This window comes from Mastomys coucha, unplaced genomic scaffold (genome assembly GCF_008632895.1).
Source record: "Mastomys coucha isolate ucsf_1 unplaced genomic scaffold, UCSF_Mcou_1 pScaffold18, whole genome shotgun sequence".
In the NCBI taxonomy this organism is placed as follows: Eukaryota; Metazoa; Chordata; class Mammalia; order Rodentia; family Muridae; genus Mastomys; species Mastomys coucha.
In genome coordinates this window covers 115,543,971-115,562,708 of record NW_022196900.1, presented here as the reverse complement: position 1 = coordinate 115,562,708, position 18,738 = coordinate 115,543,971, and the positions used below count along the sequence as shown (strand labels likewise).

The 18,738-nt window shown below is 50.7% G+C and overlaps 1 protein-coding gene across 8 annotated transcripts in view; it reads left to right on the top strand.

Moving 5' to 3' along the window:
• Agrn (agrin) overlaps window positions 1–18,738 on the top strand; it is a 33,416-nt gene that overhangs the window by 10,528 nt on the left and 4,150 nt on the right. For 3 of the 8 annotated variants that reach the window (XM_031379867.1, XM_031379865.1, XM_031379868.1), the window contains exons 3-31: window positions 2,624–2,671; window positions 8,285–8,500; window positions 8,571–8,795; window positions 8,886–9,110; window positions 9,278–9,484; window positions 10,475–10,693; window positions 10,766–10,960; window positions 11,046–11,246; window positions 11,329–11,477; window positions 11,563–11,668; window positions 12,834–12,950; window positions 13,030–13,194; window positions 13,315–13,458; window positions 13,549–13,673; window positions 13,748–13,853; window positions 13,978–14,307; window positions 14,412–14,549; window positions 14,969–15,096; window positions 15,212–15,326; window positions 15,409–15,528; window positions 15,667–16,014; window positions 16,107–16,299; window positions 16,475–16,690; window positions 17,076–17,305; window positions 17,395–17,529; window positions 17,698–17,794; window positions 17,876–18,040; window positions 18,213–18,324; window positions 18,538–18,549. In XM_031379867.1, coding sequence (XP_031235727.1) covers window positions 2,624–2,671; window positions 8,285–8,500; window positions 8,571–8,795; window positions 8,886–9,110; window positions 9,278–9,484; window positions 10,475–10,693; window positions 10,766–10,960; window positions 11,046–11,246; window positions 11,329–11,477; window positions 11,563–11,668; window positions 12,834–12,950; window positions 13,030–13,194; window positions 13,315–13,458; window positions 13,549–13,673; window positions 13,748–13,853; window positions 13,978–14,307; window positions 14,412–14,549; window positions 14,969–15,096; window positions 15,212–15,326; window positions 15,409–15,528; window positions 15,667–16,014; window positions 16,107–16,299; window positions 16,475–16,690; window positions 17,076–17,305; window positions 17,395–17,529; window positions 17,698–17,794; window positions 17,876–18,040; window positions 18,213–18,324; window positions 18,538–18,549 — 4,787 coding nt within the window. Of the gene's footprint in view, window positions 1–439; window positions 2,187–2,623; window positions 2,672–8,284; window positions 8,501–8,570; window positions 8,796–8,885; window positions 9,111–9,277; window positions 9,485–10,474; window positions 10,694–10,765; window positions 10,961–11,045; window positions 11,247–11,328; window positions 11,478–11,562; window positions 11,669–12,833; window positions 12,951–13,029; window positions 13,195–13,314; window positions 13,459–13,548; window positions 13,674–13,747; window positions 13,854–13,977; window positions 14,308–14,411; window positions 14,550–14,968; window positions 15,097–15,211; window positions 15,327–15,408; window positions 15,529–15,666; window positions 16,015–16,106; window positions 16,300–16,474; window positions 16,691–17,075; window positions 17,306–17,394; window positions 17,530–17,697; window positions 17,795–17,875; window positions 18,041–18,212; window positions 18,325–18,537; window positions 18,550–18,738 lie in introns of those variants that run through there. The other 5 variants (XM_031379866.1, XM_031379869.1, XM_031379871.1 and 2 more) reach the window with 4 other exon arrangements.

Below are 18,738 nucleotides of genomic sequence, written 5' to 3'. Positions count from 1 at the left end.
GTGAGCCACCATGTGGTTGCTGGGATTTGAACTCATGACCTTCTAAAGAGCAGTCGGTGCTCTTCCCTGCTGAGCCATCTCACCAGCCCGAGATGTGGCTTTCTTAAGATATACTGAGGGCTAGAGAGATGGCTCAGTGGTTATGAGCACTGACTGCTCTTCTAGAGGTCCTGAGTTCAATTCCCAGCAACCACATGGTGGCTCAAACCATGTGTAAATGTGTAAGACACTCTTCTGGTGTGTCTGAAGATAATGACAGTGTATTCATATACATAAAGTAAATAAATAAATCTTAAATACATCAAAAAAAAAAGGTGTACTGACATGAGGTTTGAGAGTCACCGCAGGTGGCTGAAAAGTTGGACTTACTGGTGCAGAAGCCTGATTTGAATCTTGAGTTGTGGGCACTGTGTACCTGTTGGTATAACTCAGTTGTGTGGTATGGGGACAATTTGGGTGATTTCAGCTGAGATAAATACTTAACAGGAGGGTGGCTACATCAAGTGGGGATCATGGAGAATGTGCATATTCCCCAAGCTTGTGGATACCTGGCCTTGGGATCTTTCCCAGCAGAGGCCATTAGAGGAGCCCCCTCATTGGACCTAGGTGAACTGTGCCTTCATCCCAAACACTTTGCCTCAGGTGGCCCTGCTGGAGTTTGCAAAGTAGCTTGAGGGCTGGGTTATGCTCAGGCTTAGGGTCAAGGGATGCTAATCGGCTATTAGCATGATTTTTCATTGCTGGGGAGTTGAGTGAATGGGTGGTTTAAGGTGTTGTTTTCAATTACAAGAGGAAAGGTGGGTGGGTGATTTATGAACCCATTACTTCACTCTCCAGCTAGTACTCACTTGAGCATCTTGGGGACCCCACTCCACAGCAGGGCAGAGCCTGCAGGAGCAGAAACAACACAGGCACTGACACAATGGCATGCATAAGTACAAGCAAACCAAATCTCAGAATTTAGCGCTTCCTGCAGGCCCAAGTCCCCTGTGGAGGTTATTCAGGAACCTCTCAGCCCAGCCTGGCATTAGGAGTGATAAAGGATGACTGCCTCTGCCCACACAGCAGCCTCTGCTGACCCTCCCACATGGCTGCCTCCTGCCCCACCTTCCTTAACAGCTCCTTATGCCAAGCAACCACCTTCTTCCTAGGCTCAACCTCTGCTCCCCTGTAACAACACTTAGCCCACTCCTACTTCATCCTTGTTCTCCAATTTCCAGCTCCATTGCCCTCCCATTGCTTGTCCCTCCCTTGATTCCTGCCCTCTTACCAGCACCACCAACAACCCTCCCCAAGCTTCTACCTCTACCGAAACCTGCTCTGTCCCTTTTGTACACTTTGCATCCTGGTCTTAATCCACCCCAGCCTCTTTGCTACCAACTGCGACTCCCTGTGGATGCTAGAGTCCCCAGAGACATCCTCCTTTGTCTCTGCTCACTGCCCCCGCCCCCTCGGCTTTCCTCACCCCTCACTCACTGCCCCAGACAAGAAGAGCTTCACTGCCTGCCGCCGCCGCTGCTGCCGCTGCCGCCACCGCTGCTGCTACCACTGCTACTGGAGGTGGGCAGGCGCCTCCGCGGTTCTTTATTCTCTCTCCAAAGCCGTTGCTCCTCCCGCCGCTGCCATCGTGCTCCCCCACCTCTGCTAGGCAGGAGCAGACAGGCCCTGTACCGGCGCCCCTGGTCTCTGGGGCCTTTCCTGCAGTGCAGACTACAGGGGCTGCAGAGGACAACACTGGCTAGTGGGCAGAAGAATTGTAACCAACAGGGGTTGCCTTGGCTCTCCATCATCTTCTGCCTGCTTCTGAGCTCACATTTGGGATTTCTACTTGGAGAGAATTCTGCTTATCTCCTACCATGAGCCTGGAGGGCTGGGGAGAGGGCCTGGTGCTCCCCTAGCCATAACTGGCTAAACTTCGATATCACAGCTACCATCTGCTGCTCCAGAGCACCCAGCATGGGGGGAGTAGCTCCGAAGAGGCCTAAGGGCACTCCATAAGAACACCCCACACACCCAGGAATTGGGCTAGAGCTGTATCATGCCTCCTCTGCCACTGGAACACAGACCCAGGCAGCAGCCTGGTGCCTCCATGCTGGTTCGGTACTTCATGATCCCCTGCAACATCTGCTTGATCCTGTTGGCTACTTCTACGTTGGGCTTTGCGGTGCTGCTTTTCCTCAGCAACTGTACGTGGCTGCTGGGTATACCTCTTCTGCTCACTGAGCCTCTCATCTCAATTACCAGGGGTTTCAGGGAAGGCAGTGTCAAATCAAATCCAGGGGTTGCTGTGGATGGGGCACCTTTTTCTTCCAGGTATTGAATTGGTCATATTAGGTTTCTGGCCTATAATAACCTATTCTTAGGTTCCTAATGGTATAGATCTTCATCCTGAGCTGCAGGAAACTGAGAATTGGCAAGGATGATGCATCAGTGCTGGGATTAGGAGCAGGGGGCAAGATCTTCACTTAGCAGAGAAAGAAGGTGGCTCTGCAGCTGGCAGGGTAGAGTGTGCCCTGCCTTGGTCAGTGACTTTCCAGCCTTACTGATTTTAATTGGAATCTTGAGGAATGGGTATGAGTAGACAAAGTACCTGCTCAAAGAAACCTAACTTTTTCCCCTCTAGACAAACCTGGAATCCACTTCACAGCAGCTCCTTCTATGCCTCCTGATGGTGAGTGCAGCGGTTGGGGCCAGTGGTTGGGGCAGGTGGTTGGCTAATAATGGGGGTGAAAACGGGCAGGGTTACCAGGATTGGGGCAGTTTTGTAGTGTGTACACCAGGTGTATTTTGAGTAGGAGGCTGTACAAGGGAGTCTGGATCCCTTCCAGGGAGTCCACAGGGGTCTTTAGGTGCTGGCTAATACTCCTGAGCAGGATTTAGAACTGTCAGAGGATTTGTGTGAGGTTTGGATGGAGCACTGAAGTCAGTCTGTTTGTGGAGGGATTCCTTTTCTTTGTCTTTTTCCCTATTCAGGAAAGGGTGGGGCTGAAAACAGACCAAAGCACAGAAGGAAAAGTGGGCTGGGTAGTGGGGGAGGGCCCAGTAAAGCCAGTGACAGCTGTCTGAGTGCTGGAGGACCTAGGTCTGCCCCTGGGGTGGGGGAGGAAGCAAATGATGGAAAGGGTAGGTTAACCTTTTTCATGGCATTATGGGCTTGAGCCAGCACTCCCAGAGGGGCTACTAGTGTGTAGGCTTCTGTAACTAAGCTAATGATAAAGAGAAGAGGAACTGACAGTGTTTCAGAAAAAGCAGACTGGGGATAAACTATATCTCTGCTAGCCCAGCCTGTTCTTCACAGCAAGTGGGGCACAGCTCTATCCTTGGTACCTACTATCCTATCACCTCTGCTGTCTGGGCAACTGACTAGTTTTATAGAAGTCATATGTCTAGAGTTAAATGAGGCAAAGCCATGGTTTCTGGGATTTTTGGGTTGAGGTAGGGGGTTGAAACAGGGTCTCTATATAGCCTTGTCTGTCCTACAACTCACTGTGTAGACCAGGCTGGCCTCAAAGTTAGAGAGATCCTTCTGCCTGTACCTCTCAAGTACTGGGATAAAGGTACATGCCACCATGCCCAGCCATGGTTCCTGTTTTGACCAGGATATGGATTATGGGGACATCAGGGAGTCCTGAGATTGAGATTGTGGGTATCACTCTGAGAGAAGACTCTGTTCTCTTTCTAGGAAGCAGCCCTGGGTTACATAGATAGTCTGGGTCACTTCCTGGGTCTTGAGAATGGAGGAGGTATACTTCCCTCTGTCCTATACTGAGAAGTTAGGGCAAAGGTAGAGAGCTCTCTGGAGGCCTCAGCAGTCTGTAAAATCAGGTAGGAAGTTTCTTTGGGAACGGGGAGCCTAGGCATCTCAAAGCAGGAACTTGATTATATACAGGATATCAGAGGGTCTCTTCTACCTTTTGATGGCCAAATGGGGAAGGGTCATCTCTGGGCAACTGCCTTTTAGTTTCTGCATCTATAATGTTAGCAAACTGACAGTCTGTATTCATTGACACTTTGCCAGTAGACTTTTGGTGCTTAGTTAGACTGCTAGTTGGGCAGTGTTGTGGGACAGTGCAAATGGAGGCTGGTCGGAAGTAAGTGGTAGGTGCTTCTGACCTTGCCCTAGACTCTAGCTTTATGGCCTCAAGTCTTGGTCCCAAACCCCAGTATCCTTCCTCAGACTGCTTCCCAGGTGCCTCTGCCTGAGATGTTACTCTCAGGGTAGTAAGACACCACTGTGTTCTCTCACCCTCACGATTACTAGAGCTAGAGAGGCTATTGGCTAGGTTGGTGGATGAGTAAGCAAGTTGGGTTGGGAAGCAGGAGGAAGTGACTCTCGCTTATCAATATCTTTTTAAAAGGAACCAAATCACTCCCAGTGAGGTAGGCTGTTAGTAGGCAGAGTATGTCCTTTAATGTGGTGCATGAGGTTAGGCCTGAGTATTCACAGACTAGGGGCAAGAGGCCTACAGCAGTCTACATTCAAGGAAGGTTCAGGAAGAAAGAGGTCTTCCTTCTTGGCAATTTCTTCTCCTTCTGAAATCTCCAAAACTGCCAGATGTCCTCTTTCCTGTATTCACACTGCATTCCCAACTGTACCTGCGGTCCCTGATTGATACCCAGCTTTCCTTTGTATACTTTAGACACAGACCATGGCTATCTCACACACACACACATACCTATATCACACATAAATAGACATAAGCTCTTGGGAAAATGTTTCATTTCCCAACCTACTAAAGACTAGAAAAAAAGTTAAATATACCCTCTGTCACTGTGATAGATATAAAAAGTAGAAGATGTCTCCAACATCACATGAAAAGATGCCTACCTGGGTAAGAAGCTAGGAGGCCAGGGAGAAGTTCCTCAGGGGCTAAGGACACTTACTGGGGAAAACAGATGTGACCCATTAGAGATTGCTGATTCATAGGTGCCCAAGTATGCCACCTGTATTTATGAGAAGCGGTTTGGGAAAGTGACCAGGAGCACAGATGGGGACCAAGCTAAACTCTGGTGTTTAATAGGGATGAAGCCTTGTCAGGAAGCCTCACTGAGTCTCTTTTCTGATACATGGACATTGCGTGTGATGATACTTTAGTGGTCCAAAGCTATTAAAAACAGCTCTGCCTGCTGTAGTAATATGTGTAATTACTTCATCCATACCTCTCTGCAGGTGGTCTCAGATTGTGCATGTTCTAACATTAAGAAAATTATCAGCCAGGCAATGGTAGCGCATGCCTTTAATCCCAGCACTTGGGAGGCAGAGGCAGGTGGATTTCTGAGTTCGAGGTCTACAGAGTTAGTTTCAGAACAGCTAGGGCTATACAGAGAAACCCTGTTTCAAAAAAACCAAAAACCAACCAAACAAGAAAATTATCAGATGGTAGTTGTGCATACCTTTAATTCCAGCACCCAGGAAGCAAAGGCAGCCAGATCTCTGAGTTTGAGGCCAGCCTAGTCTACAGAGCAAATTTCAGGACAGACAAGACTACACAGAGAAACACTGTCTCAAAAACCAACTGAACAAATTTTATCTTGAGCTTTTGTGATCTCTTGGTCCTGTGGGGAAGGGATACAAGTAAACTTCATTAAAACAGGGATCACCATTGTTTAAGGGATCATTCTTCATCAGTTAAATGGCATGAGTATGAGTTTAAGGCAGGGGTTTACTAGAGGTGATAGATGGTACCCAAGCTATGCGATTTTTCTCTCTCTTTTCAAGCACTTATTTGTGTGTGTGTATGTGTGTGTGTGTGTGTGCGCGCGCGTGTGCGTGTGTGTGCGCGCGCGTGTGTGCTCATATATGCTGTGACATAACATGTGGAGATAAGAGGACAACATGCAGGAATCAGTTCTCTCCCACTATGTGGGTCTTGAGAATCAAACTCAGATGGTCAACCTTGGTAGCAAGTGCCTTTATCTACTTAGCTGTCTTGCCAGCCATGAGTTAACTCTGTTTGTTTGAGAACTCACTCTGTAGACCATGCTGTCCTTGAACTCAGAAATCCGCCTGCCTCTGCCTCCCAAGTGCTGGGATTAAAGGTGTGCACCACTACTTCCTGGAAAGTTAACTCTTGATAAGCAACTTGATTGCAGAAACAGAATGGGTCCCATGTTCTCTAAACCTTGAATTTTCCACAAAACTTCAGTCTGGGTTCATTGTTGTTGTTTTGTTGAGACAGAATCTTACACTTGGAGGGCTACACCTGGATGTGTGGATGAAGGATTTGAGACCTAGGGGAGATTGGCTAGGCCAAGTAATAAGTGAAGCCCAAGAGTCATAGATGCCATCAATCAGCCAAGGAACTTGGTGCTAGGTACAGACCCAGAGACTGGACCTAGGGGACACCTTAGCCAATAGCCAAAGAGTACAGCTAGCAAGTGTCCACTCAGCCTCAGAAAGTACTTGTTAAATTTGGTATGAGACCTTCCAGGGGTTTGGGTTAGAGAAGGCCAAATGTGAGGATGGTATGATTGGGAGAGAGAAGGCTAAATAGGAGAGGGGTGTTGGCCAGGCATGAAGAGAAGCCACTGGTGGATATATGTTTGGAGCCAAGGCAGGGAAGGTTGTTGGTGCTAACAATCCTATTATTGTATGCTCTGCCCAGTACTTGTCTGGGACTCCTTCTCTTAAGTTTTGTAGATATTTGCAAACCCATAGTTCTGGGAGTAGGTACTTAGTGTCCCCATTTATAAAAAGAGAAGAGGACACTAGGGCACAGTGTGGGAGCTCAGAGGGGTAAACAAAAACATAAGCAGGTTATATGTAAGGCAGGTAGATGTTCTGTAATTTCAGCTTCTTAAGGTGGAGGCAGGGCTACCCAGACAAACAAACAAGGGAGGAAGGCTGGGTAGGTCATTGCTATTGCAATGGCTGGCTCTAGCTCCCAATGTACTCTGCCCTCCTAGGAGATGTCTAAGACAGCTTCTGGCATGCTGTGAGGTGATAGTAATTATACCCAATTAAACATTTAGTAGATCTAGGTAACTGTAGCCCCTTAGGGGCCTACCCACCCACCTTGTGGTTCATCTTTTCAGAAAGGGTCAGCCCCAATGGGTATCTAAACTTTAAATATACCAATGTCTAATTTACCTATGGGCTTAATAAACAATACTTGGCCCTTCCTCTGGACATTGCTGTTTTGCAGCACAAGATTACAATGTTAGAAAGCTCTTATGAGGCTGAATATAGGGGGCACTTGCACTGAGGGAGTACTCAGAGGACTTGAATGAAGATATTCTGGGCCCTGAGGTGAGGGCCCAGAAGAACAAAAGGTAAGTACCTGTGTGATCCTAGAGAGACTGATGCCACTGCCAACTTGAGGCTGAGTGGAAACATATGATTGTAAGTGAGAGAAGCTTTGGAAGGTTAGGGGAATAGACAGAGAGCAGAGTTTGAAGAAGAAAAGATAGTGGGAACAGAGGGACAGGTTGGGGCAGGGAAGGGCAGTGTTCTTCTGGAGATGAGAGAAGTATGGGGGAAGGGAGCAATCAAAGAAGGAAAGGGGATATATGGGACAAAGTTCTAGACTCCTATTAGTGCACAGTGCCCATCAGGCCTGGAGGAAAGTAAAAAAAGTTGGGGTCAAGAGGTGACCACAGAAGGTTATGGAGGTGGTCCTTACTGGGAGGTAGCAGGATTCAGGTGAACACAGAAGCACCCCCCTCCCTCTCTATAAAGGAGCCACATAAACCTTAGATGAAGTGTCTGCGTTTTGTGATGTAAAAACAGACAGATGTAACTCCTATAGCCAGCCTCCTTCATCTACACCTCTCAATTCCTCAAGATAGCAATGGCAAGGCTCTCTCTGAGATTACACAGATCAGTATGTATCTGTACCCAGATCCTTCAGAGCCCTTCCAGTGCAACTACCTTCATCTTTAACCGCAGCAACCACAAGAGCTGAGCTTGTATGGATGGAGCTAAAGCATCCATAGCTGGGGCCCTCTCCTGCTGTGTGTTAGGGCCCATGGAGGTGTGCAGGAAGTAAATGTTTTGTCCCATTGTGGGGGCAGAACTTAATAGTCGCAAAGTATATAATGAGGGAAACTGCTCTCCCATTGGGGAAGGTCCCAGGAGACTTCCAAGGATAGGGTTGAGCGTAAGCATTGTGACAGTTATAGAATGTAAGTGCTAATGTGTTTGGGTGGGACCTTAGTTACATGAATTCTTGGATATGGATCTCCCTATGAAATTTGGGTACAAACAGAATGTGATACAAAGGCTCATGGGTGTGTGGACCCTGGTAGCCTGCCTCTGAATACCCTTTCTCTGGTCTAAACTCAGTATGCAGGGGAATGTTATGTGGCTTTGGTGCTGTGTGTGAACCTAGTGTTGAGGATCCAGGCCGGGCCTCCTGTGTGTGCAAGAAGAATATCTGCCCTGCTATGGTAGCTCCCGTATGTGGCTCAGATGCTTCCACCTATAGCAATGAGTGTGAGCTACAGCGTGCACAATGCAACCAGCAACGGCGCATCCGCCTACTTCGCCAAGGGCCATGTGGTAAGTGAGCGTGGGAGGTGGGGAGTGGCCCAGTGGACAATCAGCATGACCCCACCTGCACACCCCACAGGGTCCCGGGACCCCTGTGCCAATGTGACCTGCAGTTTCGGTAGTACCTGTGTACCTTCAGCCGATGGACAGACTGCCTCATGTCTGTGTCCTACAACCTGCTTTGGGGCCCCTGATGCCACAGTATGTGGCAGTGATGGTGTTGACTACCCTAGTGAGTGCCAGCTACTTCGTCATGCCTGTGCCAACCAGGAGCACATCTTCAAGAAGTTCAATGGTCCTTGTGGTAAGCAAAGGACTCTGCATGGCTTCTCCCCATACGTGACACTTCAGTGTGTACTGATGACAGATCCTGATTTCTACTCTTGGACTCTAGACCCCTGCCAGGGCAGCATGTCAGACCTGAACCATATTTGCCGTGTGAACCCACGTACACGGCACCCAGAAATGCTTCTGCGGCCTGAGAACTGCCCTGCCCAGAACACACCTATCTGTGGAGACGATGGGGTCACCTATGAAAATGACTGTGTCATGAGCCGTATAGGTGCAACTCGTGGCCTACTTCTCCAGAAAGTGCGCTCTGGTCAATGCCAAACTCGAGGTTGGTGCTCCCAGAGGATGGATCCAGCCCTGTCACTGTGGCTCATCAGGCTCCCGTTCCTGCATACCTCTATCCCCACGCACTATGTCAGGTGTCTACAAGTACCCTGTACATGGTTGATAGTTGGTGTGATACTTTGCCTATCTGATCTCCTTGTCTACTCCCAGACCAGTGCCCAGAGACCTGCCAGTTTAACTCTGTATGCCTATCCCGCCGTGGCCGTCCCCGCTGTTCCTGTGATCGTGTCACCTGTGATGGGGCTTACAGGCCCGTGTGTGCGCAGGATGGGCACACATATGACAATGACTGTTGGCGCCAACAGGCTGAGTGTCGACAACAGCAGTCTATTCCCATCAAGCACCAGGGCCCGTGTGGTGAGCAGCCTGGGATCCAGCTGGGAATAGCTGATCTTGCATCACTCCTTGTCCCTATCATACACCATCTCCATTTCTCATCATATACCTCCTGGGGTCCTGGGCTGGGGTCAGGTGGGGAGGGTGCTGGTGTGTGGAGGCTGTGAGGAGGGGAACTGGGGAACCTGGGAAGTGGGACAAAGGCAGTGTGCACTTGGCCTTGCTACACCAGCAGGTCCTCTGGTCCATCATCATCAGTCCCCGTACTGCACGGGGAATAGACTATTTAGGTGGGCAGGAATGGATGTGATGCTGGAGATTTCTTGCTCTAGGAACACAGTGCAGTCCCAAGCCTCTTGGAGGTAGATTGTAACTTGGGATTCAAGGGACCAGTGGAGAGGGTGGAAGAAATTGGGCAGTGGCCAGCAGGCCGCTTTGGAGCTGTGGGCTTCTATGGCCCTGCCTGCCTCTGCTGTCTGTCTTGGTCAGTCCTCTGTCCATCTTTCTTTCTGCATCTGTCTGTTTCTTCTTGGTCCTTCCTTCCCTCTCGGCTCCGACTCTTGTGTCTTCCAGCCTGACCTGCTGGCAGGATGAGGTGCTGCGCCTGCCCGCCAGGAGCCCACAGCCCGAGGTCTGCCCCTGGCGCGGCTGGGGGGAGTGGCTTGCTACTGCCTGGCCTTCTGGTCCTCAGAGCAAGTTGACAGACACCTTCTTCCCTGTGTAGTTTGTGATTGTGGGGTGTAGAGTTTTCCTATCCATGGGGAAAAAGTTTTAACCCCCATGTGCATGATATCCCAGGGCTGCTGGTGGTCCAGGGTCAGTGACCTGCTATGGGCAGTCAGAAACTCATGTCCCCATCCACCTCTGTTATGTGTCTGTCCCTTTCTCTGCTGTGTCCTGTGCATCTAGCTTTTCCTCCACCATTCCCACCCTGGAGAGGGGCTATTGCATGGGAGTGGGCTTTGTCCACAGATGGAGGAGAATGTGGACTGAGTATCACATCTTCTCCAGACCAGACCCCATCCCCATGCCATGGAGTGCAGTGTGCATTTGGGGCAATATGCACAGTCAAGAATGGGAAAGCCGTGTGTGAGTGCCAGCGGGTGTGCTCAGATATCTACGATCCTGTGTGTGGCAGTGATGGTGTCACTTATGGCAATTTGTGCGAGCTGGAATCCATGGCCTGTACCCTTGGTCGGGAAATCCAAGTGGCCCGCAAAGGACCCTGTGGTCAGTGATGGGCAAGTGGGTTGGGTTGGGAGGAGGCTTCTGGTCAACATGGTGATAGAGCTTCCTCCCCAGACCGATGTGGGCAGTGCCGTTTTGGATCCCTGTGCGAAGTGGAGACTGGACGCTGCGTGTGCCCCTCTGAATGTGTGGAGTCAGCCCAGCCCGTATGTGGTTCTGATGGACACACATATGCTAGTGAATGCGAGCTGCATGTCCATGCCTGTACGCACCAGATCAGCCTATACGTGGCCTCAACTGGACACTGCCGTGAGTGGGACCAGAAGGGATAGGCTTTCATGAATCTCTCCATCAGGGAACCATGCTTATTCCTGCTTCTTACCATCTCCTGTAGAGACCTGTGGAGAAACAGTTTGTACCTTTGGGGCTGTGTGCTCAGCTGGACAGTGTGTATGTCCCCGTTGTGAGCACCCTCCACCTGGCCCTGTGTGTGGCAGTGATGGTGTCACCTACCTCAGTGCCTGTGAGCTACGAGAAGCTGCCTGTCAGCAGCAGGTACAAATTGAGGAGGCCCATGCAGGGCCATGTGAGCCGGGTAAGCTCAGGTAACTGGTGTGAACCCCTAGATTCCAGTCTCTGATGGAAACCTCATGGGTGACTGCTCTTTTTTCCTGCAGCTGAGTGTGGTTCAGGGGGCTCTGGTTCTGGGGAAGACAACGAGTGTGAACAGGAGCTATGCCGGCAGCATGGTGGTGTCTGGGATGAGGACTCAGAAGATGGGCCATGTGTCTGTGACTTTAGCTGCCAGAGTGTCCTTAAAAGCCCAGTGAGTACCGCAACTTTCCCATGGTTCCAGGGTTGGTGCACTGAGGAGGGGGTCAAGGTTGCTGAGGCTGACCCCACTTCTCCAGGTGTGTGGCTCAGATGGGATCACCTATGGAACTGAGTGTGATCTGAAGAAGGCTAGGTGTGAATCACAGCAAGAACTGTATGTTGCCTCTCCGGGAGCCTGCCGTGGTGAGTGGCTATATAGAACATATCCAGCATGTTCTATGTGGCATTGTGCTTCTGTTTCTCTGTGTGTGCATGTTCTGTGGTGTATGGCATAGAGATATAAGGCTGTGGGCATGTGCACATGCTATGGTGACTTTTGTTTTGTTTTGTTTTTTTCGAGACAGGGTTTCTCTGTGTAGCCCTGGCTGTCCTGGAACTCACTCTATAGACCAGACTGCCTCGAACTCAGAAATCCACCTGCCTCTGCCTCCCAAGTGCTAGGATTATAGGCATGTGCCACCACCGCCCTGCTATGGTGACTTTCATTATTGTTGATGATGATGGCTTTTTAAAATTTGTTTATTTATTTATTTGTTTATTTTGGCTTTCTTTTTGTTATTTTACTTATTTTGAGGCAAGGTTTCTCTACATAGCCCTGGATGTTCTGGAACTAGCTACATAGATCAGGCTGGCCTTGAATTCATAGATCCGCCTGCTTATGCTCCTTGAGTGCTGGGATTAAGGTGTGTACCAAGTCCTCACTTTCTACTAGCCAGATTAGGTGCGAAAAAGAGGCAACAATGAACGTGAGAAGCACCCAGTAGGCACTGGCACTCTTGTAGAAGAGATTGCTGCTAGGCTAGGAGTGGTGGTACCTGTCTTTAATCTCAGAGGCGATCTCTGAGTGCCAGGTCAGCTACAGAGTCAGCTCCAGGACAGCCAGGGCTACACAGAGAAACTCTTGTCTTGGAAAAGGGTGGGGGTGGAGAAAGGAGATTGTGCTGATATATGTGTTTGTACATGTACATAGATATATCTGCACAAGAACAAATAATGTGTTAGAGGAATGTGAGTGAACACATGTAAATGTGTCTTTATATATTTGTGTACCCTTATATCTGTATGTATGTCTGTTTGTGGCTCTGATAATGTGTGCATGTGGATGTATGTCCCTACCTGTGTATGTGGCTTTGTATGTTTTATGAGTTTGGGGTTCTATATTTACTGTGTGTCTTTTTATGTGATATCTTGATTTCACCTGTGACAACCTCAGATTTTTGGTTCCCAGTGGGTTTTGATGTCAGAAGGGATGAGGTCATGTGATAGGAATCACTGAGGCAGAATAATTGGGCTTAGGGTAAATAACTACCACTACATCAAGTATGAACTACTGCACACCTCTCCTCAGGCCCTACCTTGGCTCCACTGCTACCTATGGCCTTCCCACACTGTGCTCAAACTCCCTATGGCTGCTGCCAGGACAATGTCACTGCTGCCCAGGGTGTGGGCTTGGCTGGTTGTCCCAGTGAGTATTTGATCTCAGCCCCGACCGTGGTCTAGCAGAGCTGTGCAGCTCCAGTGACCAGTGCTTTCTCCTTTTGTAGGCACCTGCCATTGCAACCCACATGGCTCCTATAGTGGCACTTGTGACCCAACCACAGGGCAGTGCTCCTGCCGACCAGGTGTAGGAGGCCTCAGGTGTGATCGCTGTGAGCCTGGCTTCTGGAACTTCCGTGGCATTGTCACTGATGGACATAGTGGTTGCACTCGTGAGTAATGGAACTACATGTATTTCTGCCTGTCTACCCCATCATGTCTTGGTAGGGCTGGGGCAAGTTGGGAAACTTATCCAGGTACAAACTATAAATTCTTCCCTCCCACTCCCCCAGCCTGCAGCTGTGACCCTCGGGGTGCCGTAAGAGATGACTGTGAGCAGATGACTGGATTGTGTTCCTGTAGACCAGGTGTGGCTGGTCCCAAATGTGGACAATGTCCAGATGGTCAAGCCCTGGGCCATATTGGCTGTGAAGCAGGTGAGGGCAAGAACTGGTGCTGCCCCTAGAACTCACTATGCTGAGGGTTGGCGTACTGGACTTAGCAGGAATTTTTTATCCCTACCTCAGATCCCATGACACCTGTGACTTGTGTGGAAATACACTGTGAGTTTGGTGCCTCCTGCGTAGAGGAGGCTGGTTTTGCCCAATGTGTCTGCCCAACTCTCACATGTCCAGAGGCTAACTCTACCAAGGTAAGGAGTAACATATGTAGAGAGTGATGGGGGTTAAGGAGGCCTTTCCCAAGCACCCTTTCCTTGTACTCCAGGTCTGTGGATCAGATGGTGTCACATATGGCAATGAATGCCAGCTGAAGACCATTGCCTGCCGCCAGCGTCTGGACATCTCCACTCAGAGTCTTGGTCCATGCCAGGGTGAGGACTTAGAAATCCTCCTGCCTCTGCTTCCCAAGTGCTGGGATTAAAGGCATGTGCCACCACCGCCTGGCTGACCTGACCCTGTTCTGACTCGAGCCCTTAACATCCTTCTCTTTTGCAGAGAGTGTTGCTCCTGGGGCTTCCCCAACATCTGCATCTATGACCACCCCAAGGCATATCCTGAGCAAGACACTGCCGTTTCCCCACCACAGCCTTCCTCTGTCTCCCAGCAGTACTACCCATGATTGGCCCACCCCATTACCCATATCACCTCAGACCACAGTCAGCATCCCTAGCAGCACTGCATGGCCTGTGCTGACTGTGCCTCCAACAGCATCCTCTGATGTGACCAGTCTTGCAACATCAATCTTCAGTGAATCTGGCAGCGCCAATGGGAGTGGCGATGAGGAGCTGAGTGGAGATGAGGAGGCCAGTGGGGGCGGGTCTGGGGGTGAGCAGGACCTCAGGGACATGTGGGCAGGTCTGAGGGTGATGTGGGGGCAGAGCCCAAAAGTGGCTCCTACCCAGAGCTGTGCTTAGACTACGTTTCCCCAGGAATTGAGCCTCCAGTGGGCAGCATTGTGGTGACCCATGGGCCACCCATCGAGAGGGCTTCCTGTTACAACTCACCTTTGGGCTGCTGCTCAGATGGCAAGACACCCTTACTGGATTCAGAAGGCTCCAACTGTCCAGGTAAGTGAACAGCAAGCAAAGGGATGAGCTTGAGGAACAGTATAAACAGGAGTGTGGTTTTCCACCCTGTGGCAGCAGGTTGGTATAAGGTATTCTGGCTCCAGCACTTGAGTGTGTGGGGGGAATTAGAGATTTGGCACACACATGCACTCTGGTTTCAGCCATTGAATATGCATGTGTGCCAAGGACCCTATACCTAACCCATCTTTCTCCTTGCAAGCCAGCTTGGGGCACCTGCTCCTAGGAATTGCCTGGTAACTGATGTCAGCCCTACCCTGGGGTTCCCACTTACTAACCCCATGATCATCTGACTAACATCCCCTGCCCTGCACCCCACATGGCTTGCTGTGGGGCTTGCTCCTGTGGCTGCCTAGGAGGCTAGATGGCATTGGCAGGGCCTCACTGCCCCTCCCCCACAGCTACCAAGGCATTCCAGGGCGTGCTGGAGCTTGAGGGGGTCGAGGGACAGGAACTGTTCTACACACCCGAGATGGCTGACCCCAAGTCAGAGTTGTTTGGGGAGACTGCAAGGAGCATTGAAAGCACGGTATGAAGATTTGTGGGGTATTTATTTAGGACAGACCCAGATGCCTGGCTCAAGTGAATCAATCTTAACTGGGTTTAGACAATACCTTGTGCCCTCACCCATTACCTGCCCACAGCTGGACGACCTATTCCGGAATTCAGATGTCAAGAAGGACTTCTGGAGCATCCGCCTACGAGAACTGGGGCCTGGCAAATTAGTCCGTGCCATTGTGGATGTTCACTTTGACCCCAGTAAGCCCCTGTTACCCTCATGGGAGATGATGGGTATGGACTACGTGGAGCCAGGTCATGCTCAGGACCCTCTTCTCCCCAGCCACAGCCTTCCAGGCACCAGATGTGGGTCAGGCTTTGCTCCGACAGATCCAGGTATCCAGGCCATGGGCCCTGACAGTGAGGAGGCCTCTACAAGAACATGTGCGATTCTTGGACTTTGGTGAGTACCAGGTTAGGCCTCATTTGCCTGTCCTTTCCTCTCTAGCCTTCATACCTCAACAATACTTTATATGTCCTATGGCATATAACATATAACAAATATGTTAAGTGCATATTTAACAGTTATTCTTTCCTGCAGACTGGTTTCCCACTTTCTTTACGGGAGCTGCAACAGGAACTACAGCTGCTACGGCCACAGCCAGAGCCACCACTGTGAGCCGATTACCTGCCTCTTCTGTCACCCCACGAGTCTACCCCAGTTACACCAGCCGGCCTGTTGGCAGAACTACAGCACCACTAACCACTCGCCGGCCACCTACCACTACCACCAGTATTGACCGGCCTCGGACCCCAGACCCTCAGCAGCCCCCAAAGTCCTGTGACTCCCAACCTTGCCTCCATGGAGGTACCTGCCAGGACCACGATTCTGGGAAGGGTTTCACCTGCAGCTGTACTGCAGGCAGGGGTGGCACTATCTGTGAGAAAGGTAAAGTCACCCAGTGCTGGACGGTTTGAGGTTATGGCCAGAGGGTGCAGCAGGGTCTTAGGCACTAGCTTAACTCTGTCTATCTCTTGCAGTACAACTCCCCTCTGTGCCAGCTTTTAAGGGCCACTCCTTCTTGGCCTTCCCCACCCTCCGGGCCTACCACACGCTGCGTCTGGCACTGGAATTCCGGGCTCTGGAGACAGAGGGACTGCTGCTCTACAATGGCAATGCACGTGGCAAAGATTTCCTGGCTCTGACTCTGTTGGATGGGCATGTACAGTTCAGGTAGGCATGTACATGAGTATGACTTCTGTAGGTCAGATGGCCTGTATGGCAGCAGAGACCAACCTAGACCTTCTGAATCCAGGGAATGAAGTCTGGTGGGCCATGGGTGAGATGAGGTAGACCAGGCTTGTGGTAGGCCTGGACCAACATCCTAAGCATGGGCTCCCATGTCTAGGTTTGACACAGGCTCAGGGCCAGCGGTGCTAACAAGCTTAGTGCCAGTGGAACCAGGACGGTGGCACCATCTCGAATTGTCACGGCATTGGCGACAGGGCACCCTTTCTGTGGATGGCGAGACTCCTGTTGTAGGTGAAAGTCCCAGTGGCACTGATGGCCTCAACTTGGACACGAACCTCTATGTGGGTGGTATCCCAGAAGAGCAAGTTGCCATGTGAGCAGAAATAGGCTGGGTCTGACTGGGCCCCTGGTCTCTGACTCTGTGTAACAAATGATGGGTAATAGAGGAATGGATGTGGATGGTAGCTGTGACTTTGACCTCAACCGATCTTCTGATCCTCTATCAGTTTTTGCTTTGCTATCCATGGTAGCATACCTTTGGTGGGACCTGTGAAGGTGGCTGTCCCTGACCTTCAGCCCTGACCCTTGACCCTCACACATACCTCCTAATTCTGTCGTTATTGATCTGACCACCCTGTGAACACAATAAAGAGAGTAGGCACAGGGGCATTCCTGATCCCTAGCCATGGTTTATGGGGCATGTTAGTATTACAGCTGAGTGTGAGAGGATGCCTCTGACTGACCCTTCCTGGTATCAGGGTGCTTGATCGGACTTCTGTGGGCATTGGCCTGAAAGGATGCATTCGTATGCTGGACATCAACAACCAGCAGATGGAGCTTAGCAACTGGCAGATGGCTGTTGTCCAAAGCTCTGGTGTGGGAGAATGTGGAGACCATCCCTGCTTACCTAACCCCTGCCATGGTGGGGCCCTATGCCAAGCACTAGAGGCTGGCATGTTCCTCTGTCAGTGCCCACCTGGCCGCTTTGGTGAGAACTAGCTTGGTACCTGGGAAGGAATCTAGGTGTTGTGGGAAGAGACTTGTGTTTCCTGGAACCCCTATCCAATCTCCCCTCAGGCCCAACTTGTGCAGATGAAAAGAGCCCCTGCCAGCCGAACCCCTGCCACGGGGCAGCCCCCTGCCGTGTACTTTCCAGGGGTGGGGCCAAGTGTGAGTGCCCCCTGGGACGCAGTGGTTCCTTCTGTCAGACAGGTAAGGTCAAAGAGCTGCTGGAGAAGGATGAGGGGTTGGGGTCAAATTCCTGGGTTGATTTGGGATCTGGTGTATGATCCAGTTAGGGTTGTATTTGATCATTTAGATACAGTAGTAGGGAAACCAGGTCCTGCAATCTTGTTTTGACATCTGTTTGGCCCTCCATAGTCCTGGAGAATGCTGGCTCCCGGCCTTTCCTGGTTGACTTTAATGGCTTCTCCTACCTGGAACTGAAAGGCTTGCACACCTTCGAGAGAGACCTAGGGTTAGTAGAGCAAGAGGATTAAGGGAAGGGAGCTAACCTGATGAGACAGTGACACACTCCCACAACTCCACATGACCCCAGGGAGAAGATGGCAGTGGAGATGGTGTTCTTCGCTCGTGGGCCCAATGGCTTACTCCTCTACAATGGGCAGAAGACAGATGGCAAGGGGGATTTTGTATCCCTGGCCCTGCATAACCGGCACCTAGAGTTCCGCTATGACCTTGGCAAGGGGGCTGCAGTCATCAGGTGGGCATATGGGATCTAGATTAGACATTAACTAGGGTTGGCTCTAGACATTCTTCACAGATCATAAGGAGGACCTGAAGTTGGGATGACAGTATCTATACCAGGGGTACATGCCAGTGCCGCTTGTGCTCTGGGTGAGCAGAGACCAAAATCTACTCATACCTTTTTGCAGGAGCAAAGAGCCCATAGCCCTGGACACCTGGGTCAGGGTATTCCTAGAACGAAATGGCCGCAAGGGCGCCCTTCAAGTGGGTGATGGGCCCCGTGTGCTAGGGGAATCTCCGGTGAGTAACCAGGGCATGAGGAAGATCTAGACCTCCCACACCCTGTTCCCACCACTTCCCTTCCTCCTCCCTGGGGGCTTCGCAGATCCTGATAGCCACCTCTCACAGAACTATTTTCTCTGTCTGCCCTGTACCTCGGTCTGTCTCCTTTTTTGCTCCCACTGCTCTCTGGCTCTTGCTCTGCAACCCCCCCACCTGCTCTCCGGATGTCAGAAATCCCGCAAGGTACTGTTGGCCTCTTACCTAACTCAACTCACCATCTCTTGTACCCATTCCTAGAGTAGCCCTTTCCCACTAAGGCCCAATCTGCCATTTCTGTGTGATTAATACTGCCTCCTAGATAGTTTGGGGTAGGTGTGGGGCATCAAGCAATTGGGCAGTGGGTGGATCATACATGACTCTTTACCTCATGCC